This window comes from Anabas testudineus, chromosome 19 (genome assembly GCF_900324465.2).
Source record: "Anabas testudineus chromosome 19, fAnaTes1.2, whole genome shotgun sequence".
Taxonomy (NCBI): domain Eukaryota; kingdom Metazoa; phylum Chordata; class Actinopteri; order Anabantiformes; family Anabantidae; genus Anabas; species Anabas testudineus.
Window position 1 is genome coordinate 1,162,995 of NC_046628.1, and position 19,578 is coordinate 1,182,572.

Sequence of the window (19,578 nt, forward strand, 5' to 3'; positions counted from 1 at the left end):
AATGGGCTCATTCTGAACAAGAAAAAGGCTCTGACCAGCCAAGACAAAACAACATATCTGAAAAAAGTGGTTGTTTCTGTTCCTTGAACATTGTTGGTCCATGAACTCTGACACAAACCAGACATGTGAAATGAGGCTTAAGGGTCCAGTTAATTATGTTGCAGACTGATCCACGCATCAAACTAAGCTACTAACCTGTTTAACCAACTACACAACATTTAAGAGCCACAAAAGTACAGATGAGTGCTCAAGGCAAGTGGCAGAGTCAGATGTTGTACATGGTTTTTGCCCGAAGCACACGATATGGGAAAGAATCTGGAAGATTGAAGGAGATAATGGTTGTCGCTGCAGCTTACATCTGCGGACATAGACCCAAATTACACTGTCAGGAAACTGAGGATATGTGCTAACACTTGCTACATATCACTTTCTGGATAAGAAATGACTTACACTGATCATATCGCACAGCCCTACTGCTTGGAAAGTGTACAGTGCTGTAATGTACTGTAGTTAGGTTTTGGCATGTGCAATAAATTATGTTCTTTTTTTTTATGTGATCAAAATCTGAAGCATTTACCATACGAGAGAAAGACTAGCCAAGTATGTTTTATAAAGTACCTTATTTCCTTTCCTTTGTTTTCCACAGCAGTATGATGCAGAATGGCTGTCTCTCTCTCTTACTCTCTCTTTTCCATACTCTCATCCCTTTGTTCACTTTTACACTCGCTCTCTCTCTCTGCCCTTGGGTGTCATCTGGTCATTGAAATTCACTTTGTGTCTTTCATGGGAGTCTGCACAGAGTGTCTTGAATGAGTTCACACAGTACTCAACGTTCCCTGGGAGACAGAGAGATGATGTAATATCTTAATCAGAAATGCAATGCAACCACACACACACGCATGTAGCAAAGATTAGTGCGCACACACAAGACTTGAGGGAACAATAGACAGATGTACAGAAGAGGAGGGTTTAGATTCTTAAAAATCATCTACCCCTCTCTTACTCACAGTTTTGCCCTCTATCCATCAGGCTATCTTCTTTCTGTCACTCTCTCTCATCTCATAGCCGTCTTATATCCGCTGCCAGATAAGATCTGTGTCTATGTCACAGCCAGGAAGAGTTACAAAGGTGATTTCTAATATGGCTCAACTTCAGGTACATGCTGGAAGAAAGAAGTTAATGCTTCTGTTTGTGAATGGCTGTTTTACACTCTATCTAGTGTAAAACAGAAGAACTACATTACAAGAACAACAACCTGTTGTTTTAGTTTTAGTAGAATCTGTGTACCAAAAGGAGCTTATGGTCTGCTTTCTGTTTTGTTAACGATGGTCAGTGTTAGACACAAACTTTCCAAAAAGTCATGCAACATGACATTGCTACATGATTTCCTCTGCTGTTGTGTAATGCTGGCATTATGCTTTAGTAATGAAGTCAGTTAGAGAAATACAAGAGAGTGAGATAGAGAGCGTCCCCTTCTTATTGGCTGTGTCAGTGTGGGGCAGCCTGGAGACGCCATTACTACATCCAGTACAAACATCACACAAATAACTAGTTCAACACAGCCACTATCAGGTTTAATGGGATAGTCTGAGCAAGTGGATGTTGACCACCAGGAGATTAATGGGCTAAAAAGAGCTAAAGAGCTATTAACCTACCCCATACCACGTAAAATTAACTGCAGTAGTTAACAGACAGGAAACACTTCACCTAAACCAAGCAGCACAAGCCGACTTATCAGCTGTAATGCTCCCAAGATGGCTGCTGGAGAAGTTACCACAGGGCCACCTACAGCCTTATTTATTAATACATAAAAACTTATCTAGCAGTTTTAATTTTAACAAAGTAAATTTTAAACCATGTACTTACATTTACTGAAGAAGGAATGTAGAGTGGTACTTCTATTTTTAGTGTAAATTTAATTTAAGGACTGAGTTTCATAAGAAATATACAACTGTTGCAAACAGTAAATAACAAAACTGAGTACATCCTTGTGCAGTATCACTGAAACTGCACCATCTTACAATAATGATATTGTAGAGGTTGAATTGCAGGTTGTTAAAACATAAAAACGGACCTTTGTCACATTTCAAACCCTCTCTTCTCCCGTTTTTTGTCTGCTTCTATACTGTTAGTTAGATAAATAAAGGCTAAAATGCCTGCCAAAAAAGTCAGAAAAAAAGAAGGTAATGTGTATATACTTATTAAAATCTGTCTTTACAAATAGGCTACGTACCACAGGCTTTTAAGGTTGCTGTAGTCAAGCCCCTACTCAAAAAGCCTACTCTGGACTCAGGGGTCTTAGCGAATTATAGACCAATATCCAATCTGCCCTTTATCTCTAAAATCCTTGAAAAGATAGTTTCTAAGCAATTGTACGACCACCTGCGTAGCAATAACTTGTATGAAGATTTCCAGTCAGGATTTAGAGTACATCATAGTACAGAAACAGCACTGGTAAAGGTCACTAATGATCTTCTACTAGCATCAGACAATGGTCTACTCTCTATACTCATCTTGTTAGATCTTAGTGCTGCATTCGACACTATAGATCACAACATTTTATTACACAGACTGGAACATGTCATTGGAATCAAAGGAACAGCACTAGAGTGGTTTAAATCGTATCTATCGGATAGATTTCAGTTTGTACACGTTAATGATGAGTCTTCCATGCACAGCAAAGTCAGCTATGGAGTTCCACAGGGATCTGTGCTTGGACCGATTCTTTTCACTTTATATATGTCCCCTTTAGGCAATATTATTAGGAAACACTCTATAAATTTCCATTGTTATGCAGATGATACCCAGCTATATTTATCTATGAAACCAGGAGAAACTAATCAATTAGTCAAACTTCAAGCATGCTTAAAAGACATAAAGACCTGGATGACCTCCAATTTCCTTCTCCTAAATCCGGACAAGACAGAGGTTATACTGTTTGGGCCTAAAAATCTCAGAGACACTATGTCTAAACACATTCTCACCATTGATGACTTAGTTCTGGCCTCAAGTAATACTGTAAGAAACCTCGGAGTTATCTTTGATCAGGATATCTCCTTCACTTCATACATCAAAGAAATCTCTAGAACTGCCTTTTTTCACCTAAGAAACATTGCTAAAATTAGGAGCATCCTGTCCCAAAGTGATGCTGAAAAACTAGTCCATGCATTTGTTACTTCCAGACTGGACTATTGTAATTCATTATTAATAGGATGTCCCAATAACTCATTAAAGAGCCTCCAGTTAATCCAAAATGCTGCAGCCAGAGTTCTGACTGGAATTAGCAAGAGAGATCATATTTCTCCAACGTTAGCTTCTCTCCATTGGCTCCCTGTTAAATCCAGAATTGAATTTAAAATTCTTCTCCTCACTTATAAATACCTTAATAATCAGGCTCCATCTTATCTTAAAGACCTCATAGTTCCTTATCTTCCAAGCAGAACTCTCCGTTCTCAGACTGCAGGTTTACTTGTGGTTCCTAGAGTTTCCAAATGTAGAATGGGAGGCAGAGCCTTTAGCTACCAAGCCCCTCTCCTGTGGAACCAGCTCCCAGTTCAGGTTCGGGAGGCAGACACCGTCTCTACATTTAAGACTAGACTTAAAACTTTCCTTTTTTATAAAGCTTATAGTTAGAGATGGATCAGGTGACTCTGAACCATCTCGTAGTTATGCTGATATAGCTTAATCTGCTGGGGGACCTCTACTGATAAACTGAGCTCCTCTCCTCTCTCCTTTCTCCTGTATCAATGCAAATGCCATCATTGCATGTCATTAACTTTGTGTCTTCTCTCTCTTTTAGTTGTGTTTCCTCCTCTCTGTCTCCCTCTCTCTGTACTTTTCTGCAGGTATCCTCGGCCTGGAGCTGTACATCTCCAGAATCCAGTTCATCTGCCCAATGTTCTTGATGCTTGTTGTTGTCTTTATTGCCTGCTGTTCTTTTCTCTCTTCTCTTTCCACTCACCCCAACCGGTCAAGGCAGATGGCCGCCCACTATGAGCCTGGTTCTGCTGGAGGTTTCTTCCTCTAAAGGGAGTTTTTCCTCTCCACTGTTGCCTAAAGCTTGCTCAAATGGGATTGTTGGGTTTTCTCTATCATTTTTTGTATAAATATTTTCTGTAAGGTCTTAAACCTTACACTGTAAAGTGCCTTGAGATAACTTCTGTTGTAAATTGGCGCTATACAAATAAAATTGAATTGAATTGAATTGAATTGAAAATATGGGCCCATCAATTAAAGCTAAACATCACAGTGTTCTACCCTAATGAGTGAAACTTTCCTCTTCAAATTCATTATTAATTGACTTATCATTTACTGGCATAGCACATATGTGAAACTCCTATGTTACATCATTATGTGAGAGCACTTCCTGTATGTAGGCACTTATCCTCACACTAAGATATAATGGTGTGTGTGAGTGTGTGTATTAGGAGCATGTGTCACCACAGGCCACATGTCACACACAGGCTGAGAGAAGTGCAAGAGGGGATAAAGAGAGAGAATGGGTGAAAAGCTAAGTCGTGTGTGTGTGTCACTATGTGAACTGTCTAGGTGTAACAGCAAGTGTCTGTGTTTTCTCTGAAGTACCAGGAGTGAAGGGATGTACTATGTATGTCTAAAGTGTGGCCACATTTCTTTTCTAGGGGTACCATCAGGCCTGTTTCATTAGTTTGTTTATTAAAATGATTCTGTTGAGCCACAACTCAAAAGCTATGTCTGATTTTCATGAGTTAATTTTTTGTTCATTTTTATTTATTATTACTTTTGTCAGTTTCCAGTGACCTTTGTGGGTTTTTCTTTCTTTAAGGGAAGGGTACCAACAATTTTGCCCACCTCTGTATGACACTGCAGCCTTGCACCAGCTGTCAGTACACCAGCAGAAATCTGCCTCATACAAGTACACATACATACATGCAAACAATGATAAATGCTGTTAAACTCATAAACATTAATAATCAAACAGTGCCTTCACACATAAAGTATAGAAGAGAAAGTGAAAAATTAAGTCTTTGTCAGTATAATATAAAAACCTTGACTACATGCATTCATAGTTAGTGTAAAAACGCTTATGTGCTCTGTGTGTGTGTGTGTGTGTGTGTGTGTGTGTGTGTTTGCACATGGAGTCTGCAACACTCGCGTTCTGCAGTCCAAAGAAAACTTAAGGTAAGTGAAGCCTGTAGGTTTGACTGTGAATGGCTGCTCTATATTTAATGCATATTCTGAGCCAGCCTGACAATTTGACTCTTTCTGCATAAATGAATGAACCAAAGTAATAAATACAGTATATACGATATATACAGTCTTATTTATATATATATATATATATATATATATCCAGTGCCATTAGCAGTTTACAGTTATTATCTGATTACTGCATCCTTCTGGTTCTCCACCTTCAGCTGTCACTATTAACAGCACTACCCGTTATGTTATTAGCCTTACTACTACTGCTGCTGCTATTATTTTACTTACTAGTACTGATCAATGCTAGCATATTGGAGCAGAGGCAGTTTCTGTTGTGAGTAAGCTCAAACATTCCTTAATCCATTCGAAAAAAAAGAGACATTTGAGCATTTGTTTGTGGAAGTCACAGGGGGCTTGTTACATAATGATGTAATAACTACCCAAGCAATCTACTTGGTTTGCAGGTCTGTGTCTTAGGTTAATTGTTTCTAGGTGAATGTGTCAATAATAATTCAGCAGTTATGTTCAAAGGCTGAGTGGGTTTCAGAAAGCAAATCAAGCAAACACCAACTGTTCCTGCAAATGCATCAAAGTAAGTAAAATCCACTGGTGCTTTCTGCTTTCTTGTTTTAATGCCTTTAAAGAGACTTCAGCAGATTCCCTTGAAGCAGTTGTTTGCGCCTACTAGCATTTTTTTCCAATCAATGTTAAACCCCAATTAAAGAATTTCAACACTTTCTGCATTAATATCTCACATCAGGCTTTTATTGTGAAATATTTGTATGAAGTGCTGCATCTTCAATACAAAGGGTCAGGACGCCTAGTACCCTGTCCTTGCCTGACACCTGAAACCCCAACATGTATCCCTGCAGGTGCTGGCCCAACATACTGTAATTTATGTATTATATGTGTGTGACTGGACCCCACGTATCAAGGATTGTTCCATATTTGGTTCCAGAAGGAGGTCCAGTTTGCATAATCTGGGGGGTGGCAAATCTCCAAAACGCACCACCCAGGCTGGCTTTCATCAACCAATACAGCCAGTGATTTTCAGGGACCAGTTCAGTTCTCTGCTTTTTTGCAGACAATGTTGTTCTGTTTTTGTAATCAGACCATGAGCTTCAGCATGCACTGTGGCTGCACTTGAATGTGGTGGGAGGGTAAATATCTCTGGGTCTTTTTCACAAGTGAGGGTAAAGAGGAGCATGAGACTGGTGAGATTGGTGAGATTGGTGAGGGTTCAGCAGTAGCAGGGATGTTGTGCTGAACCATTGTGATGAAGAGGCAGTTGAGCCAGAAGACACTGACAATTCGACATTCGAGGAAACATTAAACTAATATTTCAGTGTGAATGTTTCTGTGTGAATGAAGAGGAGCTGCTTTCAGTTGAAAACACACTGTGTTGAAAACCAACAAGGAAATAGAGACTTCTCAAATGTTCTGCTTAATGTGTAACTTGGAATTCTTTTCATCTTATCTAAAAATCTGTGATTCGCAGTTTTTTGAGCCTATTGCCTACAATTTTATTTCCTACTTGCATATGTGTGTATCTGTGTGTGTGCTAGATTTTGATGTTGTTGCTATGACAATAGCAGAGGGAACCTGTGAGACAACAAACAAGTGGGAAAAAACAGCAGGAGGAGTCAGACAGAAGAAGAACAACCAGGAAAAAACTGTGTGTGGAAATCTTTGAACTCTTATCTCCCATGTGTGTGCCAGATGGCGCTGTGCACTCTGCTATTACATAATCAAAACAGTGAATCACATCTTCATAGACACACTGGCAGTCACTGCAGGACAAACATTCAAACAGTCCAAAACTACCTGCCATCAAAGTCAACCAGTCAACCAAATCATTGAGTCAAGGACAGACACAAAAACATTGAGCTCTGACAGAGTTCACTACCACAGACATAAACATGAGCTCAGCATGAGCCTGCACACTACAGTTGTCTCAAGTGTGCATGATACAGTGTGAGAAACAGTGTGACATACAGACAATAGCAAAAACCACCACAGCAACCACACTGCTACCACACCAAAGCATGTGTGTGTGATGACAGAGACACAGCAGACTCAGCATTGGAATGCTGACGATGACACAAACACACGCATACAATTAAAAAGTCACAAGTCTTTCTGAGATGCTGCACCTTCAAAGCTAATGTAAAGCAGTAACAAATGTGTTCTGCGTTTGTCATACCAAAGTAAGGTGTGTTTTAACCACCCAGTCAAAATTGAAAGACCAAAAAATAAATAATATTAATAATTTAAACGTGCTAGTGTGTAAAAGTAGATGTGAAAATTACGATAGCAGTACTCTCTGCTCTGAAACACTGTGGGTGTGCCCAGCGAAGTTGCAGAGACCAGCAAATAAATTCACCAACAGTCCCTGGAAAAGTCATTATTTCCACATTCTGACTTTGATCTCTGTTTTGTCTAGAAACGACTGCAGCGTTCAGTCCTCTCTGTCCTGCTGTTATTCCAGACATGTCTGAACTCTCACCTGCCACCTGTTGAATCACACTTGGATTCGCCTTTTCTGTCAAGCTGTAATGTTTAGCCTGCAAATGACTAAGGATCATGGGAAATGGTGTTCTTTAAAGGCCACCATAAAACTGAATATAAAAAAATATATATTTGTAAAAAAAAAAAAAATCTTAAACACCAAATAAATTACACACTGTTGCAAAATCTTTGTTATAAGGGTGGAGTTTTAGTCAATAGACTAAATACATTTATTTTAACAAGACTGTAGTGAGCATTGGTCTTTGGTCAATGATACACTCAGAGACACATACAGGACTGTGAATCAGTAAAACCACAGCAGCCGCAATAAGAGACAGAGAACAAAGAACAGCAGATGCCACACTTGCAGCACTGTACAGCATCTGATGTCAGCTCTCACCGTCCCTACACTCTGCTGAGAGCACCAAACAAGCTCAGCTCTGATCTACACACAAGAATAAAGCAGATCACAGATGTAGTCTCTCCAGTACAGTGTGAACATGTGACTGAAGATGGTCCAAAAACATTTTTTTAACATGTTTAAAAAAGCAAATCAGTGATTTTACTTAAAGCATTGCATTGTAAATACAATTTCTAGGTTTATTAGCATAATTCTGATACCACACACCTAACTGTGAGTTATTATCATACAATGCTAAAACTCAAAAACAAAGAATATATAACTGTTGCTCAACATACCCACTAGCAGCTATTTAACTACAAACTAAACTGTATAAATAGTATTTGCTGTGCTACATAAAATGCAAAGCCTCTATTCTATATTGCCATCTGCAAGTTCTAGCCCTACGGACTTCTTCAGGGTCAGTGACTAAACCCTAACAACTTAATCACCTAAACGAACAGAAAGCGCCAAAGTTCCTTATGTCATATTCAGACTACACATGTGACCCTGATAACAGCCCAACCTGACAGGAGTAACACACAGAACCTAAAATAGGCGTTTGATGTGAAAATGTATATTTTTATTTCACATTGGTGGCATGGAAGTCTCAATTTTTTTCAATCTTCATTACAGTGCCTTTAAAAAGTATTCACCCTCTTGGATGTTTCGTCCTTTTATTGACATTATAAATCAGTCATGGTCAATAAAAGTTGGTGACTTTGACGAAAGAATTTCAAAATAATACCTCATTAATGTCAAATTGAAAACAGGTTTCTACAAAGTAATGTCAAATAAATAAAAATATGTAAGGTGAAATCAGTGTTTGCCTTATTTTTCACCCCCTTCAGGTCAGTATTTAGTAGATGCACCTTTGTCTGCAATCACAGCATGGAGTCTGTGTGGAGAGGTCTCAATTAGACTTGTACATCTGGACACTAAAATTTTTTGTCATTTTTCTTTGTAAAACTGCTCAAGCTCTGTCAGGTTGCGTGGGGATCAGGTGTGAACAGCCCTTTTCAAGTCGATCCACAAATTCTATTGGACTGAGGTCTGGGCTTTGACTCAGCCACTCCAAAACATTCACCTTGTTGTCAGTAAACCATTTCTGTGTAGTTTTCGCTGTATTCGCTTCGGGTCATTGTCTTGCTGGAAAACAAATCTTCTCCCGCCGTAGTTGTCTTGCCGACTGAATTAGATTGTCCACCAGGATTGTCCCAAATTTTGCCACATACCTTCTACTTTAACAAGCCTTCCAGGGCCGGCTGCCAAAAGCATCCCCACAGCATGATGCTGCTACCACCATGTTTCACAGTTGGGATGGTGCGTTTGTAGTGATGTGCAGTGTTTCATGTGCGCCAAACATAACGTCTTGTCTGATAGACAAAAAGGACCATTTTGGTCTCATCAGACCAAAGAACCCTCTTCCACTGGACCATGGAGTCTTACACATGCCTATTGATGAACTCGAGACAAGATTTAACATTAGTGGCTTTCTCTTTGCCACTCTCCCATAAAGCTTTGACTGGTAAAGAACCTGGGCAACAGTTGTTGTATGTACAGACTTATCTCAGTTTCTGAAGCTTGTAACTCAGTTTCTGAAGCTTGTAACTCCCTCACAGTAGTCATCTGTGTGTTAGTTTCTCACTAGTCGCGTTCTTGCACAGTCACTTTGTGGACGGCCTGTTCTAGGCAGATTTAGATATGTGCCATATTCCTATCATTTCTTGATGATGGATTTCATTGAACTCTGGGTAATGTTCAGTGCCTTGAAGATTTTTTTTGTATCCACTCCCTGACTTGTGCTTTTCAATGACCTGTTCTGAGTATCTGTGAGTGTTCTTTTGTCTTTATGGTGTAATGGTAGCCAAGAATACTGAATAACCAGTGACTAAACTTTCCAGACAAGTGTCTTTATACTGCAATCACTTGAGACACATTCACTTCACTCAGGTGATCCCCATTTCACTAACTGTGGGGTTACTAGCACCAAGTATCGGGACTTCTGTTGGATTAAGTCAGTCATTTTAGAGGGGGTGAATATTAATGCAAACACTGATTTCCCCTTACATATTTTTATTTAATTGACATCACTTTTGTAGAAACATGTTTTCACTTTAATGACATTAATGAGGTATTTTTCTGATTTTTTTATGTCTCCAACATTTATTGACCATGATTGATTTATAATCAAAAAAAGGATAAAACATCCAAGGGGGTGAATACTTTTTATAGGCACTGTATGTGTTGGACGACACTGATTATTGGCACAGAGTGCTCTTTCACACTCAACTGTAAACATGATGAAGGAATGGTGATACAGTTGCTCTTCATGCTACAATGTAAAACTGTGAAACAGAAGAAAGTTTTCTGGTGCTATGACATCATCACTTCCTTTTTTAGGTGCAAGTAAGGTGAAAGTAAAAAAGTATTCACAGCACAACTTTTTCCACATTTTGTTTTGTTACAGCCTTATTACAAAATTGATTAAAATCATTATTTCAGAAATTCTACAAACAATCAATACCTCATAATGACAACGTAAAAAGTTTGAAAAATGAAAAAATCCCATGTACATAAGTAAAGATGTTCAATCGGTTTCAAGTCTGGGCTCTAGCTGGGCCACTCAAGGACATTTACAAAGTTGTCACGGGGCCACTCGTTTGATATCTTGGCATGAGATTTTTTAATTTTAAATTTTTAATAAATTTATTTATTAAAATTAACAAATTAACAAATGTCTTTCACTTCAATATGGGGTATTTTCTGTAGAATTCTGAGAAAAATAATTAATTTAATCCATGTTGGAATAAGGCTGTAACATACATGTAAAAAAGTGACAGTGCATACTTTCTGGATGCACTGTAAATAGAAAACAAAGGCCTTACCAGGGCAGGCCAAAGTATGTGTTTGGCCTTGGTTGCCTGCAGTAGACCTCCTGCTCCTCCACCTGCTCCTGCTCCAGCTCCTGCTCCTCCTGTTCCCTCCTTCCTCTTGGCCCAGACCAGCTGGTGCTCCAGGAGAAACAGCTGGAAATCCTCATAGACCTTGACCCACTCTCTCTTCTCCCACTCTTGGTCGTCAAACTCCACATATACCTGGTATAACAGAGAGAGGGAAAATTCAGTAATACCATCACAGACATAGAAACCTGTGAAAGAAGTTTAATTTTATATGTAAGATTGTGACAAGACTGCCTGTTGACCCTGACAGACACACTTTGACACATTTTCTACAGAAACAAAGACGGGTATAACTTAGACATAACTTATATAATATATATAATACCATTTATACTCCTTTTCAGCCACGTGGCCAATTCATCCCAGCTAAAGAAAAATTAGCAAAAAGGAAGTCCAGTTGCTGTGACTCAATTTCCAAATAACTCCACCTGGATGACTGAGAACCTTCACTGAGTAAGTGAGAGAAATACACTATGATCAGAGTCAGATAATGTGGAGGTATTCTAACACTGCACTGCACTGCGGACAGTCACAGACTGAACAGGTGGTTGAGGTCTTTTATCACTTTCTCAATGTAGTCACTCTGGCCTCGCTGATAGGGTAAACAAAGGCGCAATAACTCGGTTAATAATACTCACAACACACTGAAAACCATCATTGTTAAGACTCAGTGTTGCACCTTATCAGTTTGATTACTAGAGGAGTATTTTGTTTTCCTAACTGTCCTAGTCTATAGCTTAGGCACACTAAGAGGGTCAAGGTTTACTGTTAAGGCAATAACTGTAACTGTGTGGGTGGGGGGGTGGGTATATTTGCATGGCTTTTTGCATGAGGAGCAGTTTGAGTTTCAGTTTCACGAACTGTGAATGAGGACATTTTTGGGAAGCAAGGGGATTTTATATGTATGCCAATTTTGGTTTTATTGGGTTCAGGTTAGGGTTTGGCTATTGGTTTGGGTTATGCTGGGTCTACACAGAAAGAGCAGCACGAGTAGCATGTTAGCAGATCAACAGCAGCAGCCGTTTCTATTTGTACTTCTTTTGTGTGTGTGTGTGTCTATGCAAGAGGCATTCAGGTACAGTAAAAAGTGTACAGCATTTGTGCAGCCTGTTCTAGCATCTGCACATATAATATGAAAATACACAGTCGACGCACAGTAAAAGAGATGCCCTAAGGAGAGTGATCTATCCATGTATAAACAGATTAAATTATTAAAGCCATGGTACTGAATTGTGTCTGTACATACAAAGACACACACATGCTAACAGAGTACAGCAAGTATTCAGTAAAAACCTACACATGCTAGGAAAGGAGAAACTCAGTGTCTGGTGAGTGTGTTGCTATAGCAACCAGAGGCAGCTGTGAGCAATGGTCATGGAGACCCATGCACGCATCACACATGAACACAGGGCTGTGAATCAGTAGAGCCGCCGCAGCCGCAGCAGCAGCAGCAGCAGCAATAAGAGAGAGAACAAAGAACAGCAGATGCCACACCGTACAGCCTCTGATTTGATCACTGTCAGCTCTTACTGGCACTACAGTGCAGACAGCACTAACCAAACACACTGACCTACACACAGGAATGAAGCAGACCAAGTCAATGTGCCTCACAATGCTACAAAGATTGAATGCCTGTTGAAACCACAGATCATTCAGTGTCAGTGTTCAACAGCATCACTATCATTAACACGTAAGCATCCTCTGATCATTATATTCTGTCTCAGTTCTAATTGAGGTAAAGAGGCTGTGTACAGACAGTGAGTATTAGGATACAGCAGTGTGTGTAAATTAAAATCTCTGATTGTTTTTGCGTGTTGCCGTACTCAGCGTGGTTGTAGGTATGAGTGTATGTGAATGTGTGCTTAGCGGTGCACAGTGTATAATCTGCCCATCACTAACGGCAGCAGAGGTGCTTTCTGTCTGGCTGCACGGGAGACTGCTGGCAGCCAATGAGCATGAAGCATTAAAGCAAACAACCAATGTGGAAAGAGCAGCACTGTCTGTCTTTTAAAGAGAGAAAACACGTACTGATCCAGAATACAGACGAGCACAGAGGCAATACAGAGATTATTTACACCAGAAAGAACGGAAGAAAGAAGACAAGAACACATGTTATAAAGACAAGGATGGATGGGAATAATATCTCTTTCATACTTATTTTTTTGTTTTTAACCCTTTTTGAAGGTTTTCAAGCTGCTACAGCCACAGCCTTGTCCTGCTGTGATTCATATCCGCACGCACGCACACACTAAGCTCTATCCTGCTCTCCAAAAAACTTTAATCTGATTTATTGAGATTGACTGCACAGAAAAAATGTAGGTTATCCAGGCTAAAAATACTTCTTCATCCCATTTACCTACAAGCTTACAACCCCAGGCCCAAAGTATGCTAATGGATGCATTATGGGAAATGTAGGAGTCAGAATTTTTAATACTTGACTCATAAAGGGCACCAGAAGCTAGGATAACTCATTCTTACATTTCAACAGTTATTTCAGTCTCTTATGTGTGTCTGCACTTCATGGAAGAGCCAGGCTCGGTCACTCAGTTACCAGCCACAAACACCATAGACATAACAGCCTGCAGCAAACACTGACATGCTGTTATGTTTCTTAGAATAAGACAGACTGGATCTTAGATGTGCAAGTAATTATCAATTCAAACAAACAGGAAATCATCATCACGCTTTATATTGATTTTCCTCCTGCCTCAAACTGCATGTACTGGAACAGGCAGTTGGCTGTCATTTAGTTTAGAATCATCGAGATGCATTATGGGCAGGAATATGCTTCCTGCAGAGGAATGCACTCGAGCCACACTCACACACTGGTTAACGTTGCTGCTCTCCGACACTGCAGTGGGCACTGTGGATCAGTCTATAGCAGCACACATATATGATGTTGTAGAAGAAAAAGAGAGTTCCATTTTATTGAGAACACAGACCTGCAGCTCCTCAGAGCAGAGGAATAAAAAAAACAGACTATTGAACACAGACTAATCAACAGGACAAAGGAGGCAAATCTCAACTGGTAAGCAAAAGAGCATCATATGGCATTTGGGCTGAAGTCCGAAAAAAAAGGAGAATCCGATTCCTGCTCACTGAATGAAAGAGCAAAACAACAAGGATCAAGATGATGGAAGGCACAGAATTGGTGGCACGGGGGGAGGAAAAAGACAAAGAGTCAGTGAGGAGAGGCGAGGAAGCTGAAATTGACAAAGAGCAGCATCTCATTGGTGAGAGCAGAAAATGAAGCATGAAGGTGGAAAAATAATAATGAAGAAGAGGATGGAGGAGGCAACAAAAGAAACTAAGGCATGGAAGGCAAGAGACAATTTTAAAAGAAGGTGGTATTAAGAACAAAGAGGAAATGCACACTGTTGTGTGTGTGTTTGTGTGTGTGTGTGTGTGTGTGTGTGTGTGTGAGACCAGTCTATAGCACACGAGCGTGTGTGTGCGCGCGCATGTCAATTTTGTGTGTGTGTGAAATAGAAAGAATGAGATGAAGCAGAAAAAAAGAAGAGTGGAGCTGCCTGGAAACAGGGTGACCAGCCTAACACAATAGCAACCAGGTTGACAGCATCGTAAGCAGAGTACCACATGCCAACAAACCAAATGATGCTGCTGCTGCTCTCTACAGCTACAGAATATCAATCAGTAGGGGAGAAAGTGAGAGGGAGACAGACTTTGATAGAGACATTGTCACCCAGAGGCACATAAATATGGCTTCCCCCCATAATTACTAACAGGCAAGCGATAGACAGTTGAACAAAGATGCTTTCACCACTTGCTTGCACTGCTTACATACCAACTTTCACTTCAACTTCACTTCATCACTTAACTTTAAATTTGCAATTTGACTGTCCAGCCATTCCACTTCCTCCTGAACTGAAGTTCAGTACTTCAGCTTCAATTGTTTTGAACTGTGACAAATGTCACAAAGAATTTACACATTCACTACTACATTCAACTTTCCCATTATCACAGCTTCCTAACAGTACAACTACCTGGATTACAAACTGTAGAATGGAAATCAACAAACTCCACTGACAGATAATGGGTCACGTTAGAATTAATCCAGGTTTTCCTGTGCCACAAAGCTGGCATACTTTTAATCAAACTAGAACACAATGGTAACTCAAGCTTGATTCAAACACCAAACACCAGACATACTGTGCAGGATATGACTTAAAGTCTGTAGCTATACAATGCCTATGCTGTACCCACACCTGACATGCACTGTGATTGGTCCACTCAGCAGCAGACCATGTTTCCAATGTCTTCTCTATTTTCTGCATTGCAGCAATTTCAATAAAACAAACCACTGTTCAACATCTATTAGCTCCAACTCTTCTCAGTTTCAGTCTCAATTGTTTGTGGTACACCAAAATAACTCAACACAATGGTGAAGAAGCTCAACACAGTGGTATAGAAACCTCCCGCCACCAACAAGCATTTTGATGGTGTAGTTGCAGAGTGACACACACTGACACACACTGACCCACACTGACCCACACTGACACACACTGACACACACTGACACACACTGACACACAGTATATATATTCACAGTGGTGTGGACTCTTCATGGATTCAAAGCAGAAGCATAAAACAAGCTTTATGCTGAATGGCTAACCTGATCCAAAGCAGATTGGCTTCAGATAATCACATCCAAACCTGTCAACTGTTGAAAAACCTGAGACATCTGCTGATAGGGACAAATAAAGACAAACAATAAAGAGATATATTTTTATGGTCCATCCAGACTGTTCTGCAATTTTCCCATGCATCTACAGAGAAAATCTTTGATTCCTAGCAGAATTCCTGGAAACCTTGATGCTTTTACATGATTATTCTATAACTACAACTTAGGAACTGAGGAAGCTGTGGCTGATAATAAGGATTTAATTTTTAAGGATTCAATCTTATTTGTATAGCGCCAAATTAACAACAGACGTAATCTCAAGGTACTTTACAGTGTTTACGGTTTAAGACCTGATAAAATATTACTGTATAAGAATTATATAGGAAACAACAACAACCCGACTTGAGCAAGCACTAGGCAACAGTGGAGAGGCTAAAAATGACGATATCCCTAGAAAAGATGCTTGTAATCAGTCAGTCTACCTATTTAAAAGTGTGAAAAGTGGTCACTGTGCTGTTCATGGTGTGTACCACACTGAAAATGAGCCACAGAAAGCAAGTAAGTAGACAGTTCTCTCAGGAGATTAGAATTAAATTGATAGACAAACATGTTAAAGGTAAAGGCTGTAAGACCATCTCCAAGCAGCTTGATGTTCTTGTGACTACAGTTGCACATATTACTCAGAAGTTTAATGTCCATGGGACTGTAGCCAACCCCCTAGGATATGGCCAAAAGAGGAAAAATTATGACAAATTGAAGAGAACCCAGAAGAGAGAGAACCCAGAATAACTTCCATAGAGATTAGAGGTGAAATCCAAGGTCAAGGTACATCAGAGTCAGATCACACCATCAGTCACTGTTTAAGCCAAATTGGACTTATTAGAAGACAACAGAGGAGGACTTCACTGATGATAGCAAATTGTAAAAAAAAAATTAAAAATTAAAAAAATTATAGAAAACACATGTTGACAAACCATAAAGCTTCTGGGAGAATGTCCTTTGAACAGATGAGACAAAACTGGAACCTTTTAGCCAGTCACATCAGCTCTATGTTCACAGACTCAAAAATGAAGCATACAAAGAAAAGTACACTGTACCTACTGTGAAACATGGAGGAGGCTCAGTTATGTTTTGGGGCTGCTTTGCTGCATCTGGCACAGTGTTTCTTAAATCTGTGCGCAGGGTACAATGAAATCTCAAGACTTTTAAGGCATTCTGGAGCAAAACATGCTGCCCAGTGTCAGAAAGCTTTGTCTTTGTCACAGGTAATAGTCCTCCAACAGGATAATAACCTAAAATACAGCTTAAACACTCAAGAATGGCAAAGAACAAATCACTGGACTATTCTGAAGTGGCCTTCTTGAGTCCTGATCTAAATCACATTGAACATCTGTGGAAAGAACTGAAACATGCCATCTGGATAAGACACCCTTCATACGTGAAACAGCTGGAGCAGGTTGCTCACGAGGAGTGGGCCAAAATACTGGTCTACAGGTGCAGAAGTCTCATTGACAGTTACAGAAATCGTTTGATTGCAGTGATTGCTTCAAAAGGTTGCGCAACAAAATATTAAGTTAAGGTTCCATCATTTTTGTCCAGGCCAGTTTCATTAGTTTGTTTTTTAAATAAAACTTCTGTTGAACCACAACTCAAAAGGAAAGTCTGATTTTCATGAGTTAATTTTCAGTACATTTTTATTTATCATTACTTTTGTCCGTTTAAGTTATTTCAGTGACCTTTGTGGGTTTTTCTTTTCTACACGGAAGGGTATCAACAATTTTGTCCACTACTGTATGTTCTGAACTGCCTGTACATTTAGAAACTGTACTTGTACTATGCTAGAAATAATTCTGTAGGTCAAGTAAGTTGAGGCAAGAAACTAATAAGATGTTCTCGATGTGGTTTAACAAGACTACAAAAAAGACAAGCTTAAAAAGGTCTAACCAGGTTAAAGACACAACACAACATAAGCAGACAGATAGAACCCAACGAGGGCACAAGAGAGGTTCTGTTGTGGAGGTTCATTTGGATGTAAGTAATGTGCAGGAGAGAGATAGAATAAGAAACCAGCTGAGCTGAAGTAATGCTGAATGACAGCATGAACAGACATTCCCTCTTCTACAAGGTCATCTTTCTCTGTGTTAAGCCCACGCAGGAACCAGGGCAGACACGAGATGGCTAGAATGGGAGAGCGTGAGATGTGAACCGCAGCACATAGATTTGAGATAAATGAGGAGAAAGTAAGGAAAAGCGAGGAAGGAGAAAAAAGCTAGCAGACACGAAGAAAAAAAGAGAAAACGAATGAGCGCGAGCAGGAGAGAGGCGCAAAGTAAACAGCCTTGAGCAGAGTGATGTGACCCAGGTTCCCCCAGCCTACTTTATTCCTCCTTCATCTGCTCCATACGAAGGATGTGTGGGCCCAGGAGAGAGGAGGGAGGGAGAAGTGAGAGGAAGGGAGGGAAGGAAAAGGTTCATCCAAAAATAGCTTGGCGTTGTAAAGGCAGTACTAAGTCAAACACTTTCCTCTGAGCAACTGATTTCAGACTAAATCTGTTGAATCTTTATGTATTGCAATAGCACTCTGTGTGTTGTTTATAGCCACTACAGATCAATAACCTTAGCATATTTAAGGTAGCTTAGCCTCAGCTTATGATCTCTTGTTTTCATTAGCTTGTTTTATCAAACAAGGAAGAAAATTGTGCAATTGTTAGGGACTATTTTCAACAGCAGTTAATCCACATTTGGTGCAGCAGTATTTGCGACAGCAGTATAGTAGTATGACTGGGTATGTTTGAGGCAATAAACTTACTCGACTACAGTGGCTCTCTTCAGCATAGAGTAATAGGTTATATAAGACTTTGATATACACTCAACACTTAAAAGAAGAATACATGTTAGCATGGGATTTGTTTTCAATAAGGTAAACATCCTTTAAAGGCTAGAAAGCAACAAAGAGTAAAGGTGCTGTGAAAAGCAGCCTACATCCATTGTTTCCTACACGTGGACAAAATTGTTGGTACTCCTCCGTTAAAGAGAAAAACCCAAAGGTCACTGGAATAAATTTAACTATTTCATTCGTTTTTTGTTTAACTTCTGTTGAACCACAACTCAAAAGCTATGTCTGATTTTCATGAGTTAATTTTTAATTAGTTAATTTTTACTTATTACTTTTGTCATTTTCAAGTTATGTCAGTTACATTTGTGGGTTTTCCCTTTCTTTAACGGAAGGGTACCAGCATTTTTGGCCACGTGTGTATATGAGCCTGCTGACTGAACTGACTGCGAGCCATTTTTGCTGACACGAACTAGGTGCTCAGAGTTGCGTCAACCATTTTGCTTTCCCATGTCATTATGTTACTGTATACATGTGCAAACATCTGCCCTTTCTCAGCAATACTAATGCCAAGAACAACGGCAGCCTGCAAGATTTCAAGTGTTGCTCCTGTCTTTAGAAACCTACACTAGCATCCAAAGACTGACATGGGTCCAGCTGCTCATAGCACCTTCTATTAACAGTAACTATGTCAGATAAGGAATGTACTTACCTCACATGTTTTGATTAATATTTACACCAAATGTAAAATGTTGATGTTAGCCTTTGTGATCTAATCTTTATCCAAGTCAAAAGTATTAACAAATATACATGTAAGTAGCATCAACTACACTGGTATCAATTATACTGCAGTTAAACAAATCTGATAAATGATACACTGATTTTAATCTTTACAACATTTTAACTGATCTCACTGGTAACAATCTCAGGCCCAACCCTCTAACACAAGCTGTTCTTGGTTCTAGACCATCATAGAGTAGGAACCAGTTTTCCTTGCCCAGAAGCACTTTCTTTAGCTGTTGAAAAATGAAGAACAAACTCAAAATTAGGA

General features: G+C 39.6%; 1 protein-coding gene across 3 annotated transcripts in view; it reads right to left on the reverse strand.

Annotated features, from left to right (window-relative positions):
* Nucleotides 1–19,578, reverse strand: part of jmjd1cb (jumonji domain containing 1Cb) — a 103,546-nt gene that overhangs the window by 44,838 nt on the left and 39,130 nt on the right. For 2 of the 3 annotated variants that reach the window (XM_026350989.1, XM_026350988.1), the window contains exon 2: nucleotides 10,978–11,187. In XM_026350989.1, the coding sequence (XP_026206774.1) occupies nucleotides 10,978–11,187 (210 nt within the window). Of the gene's footprint in view, nucleotides 1–618; nucleotides 837–1,007; nucleotides 1,060–10,977; nucleotides 11,188–19,578 lie in introns of those variants that run through there. The other variant, XM_026350991.1, reaches the window with a different exon arrangement.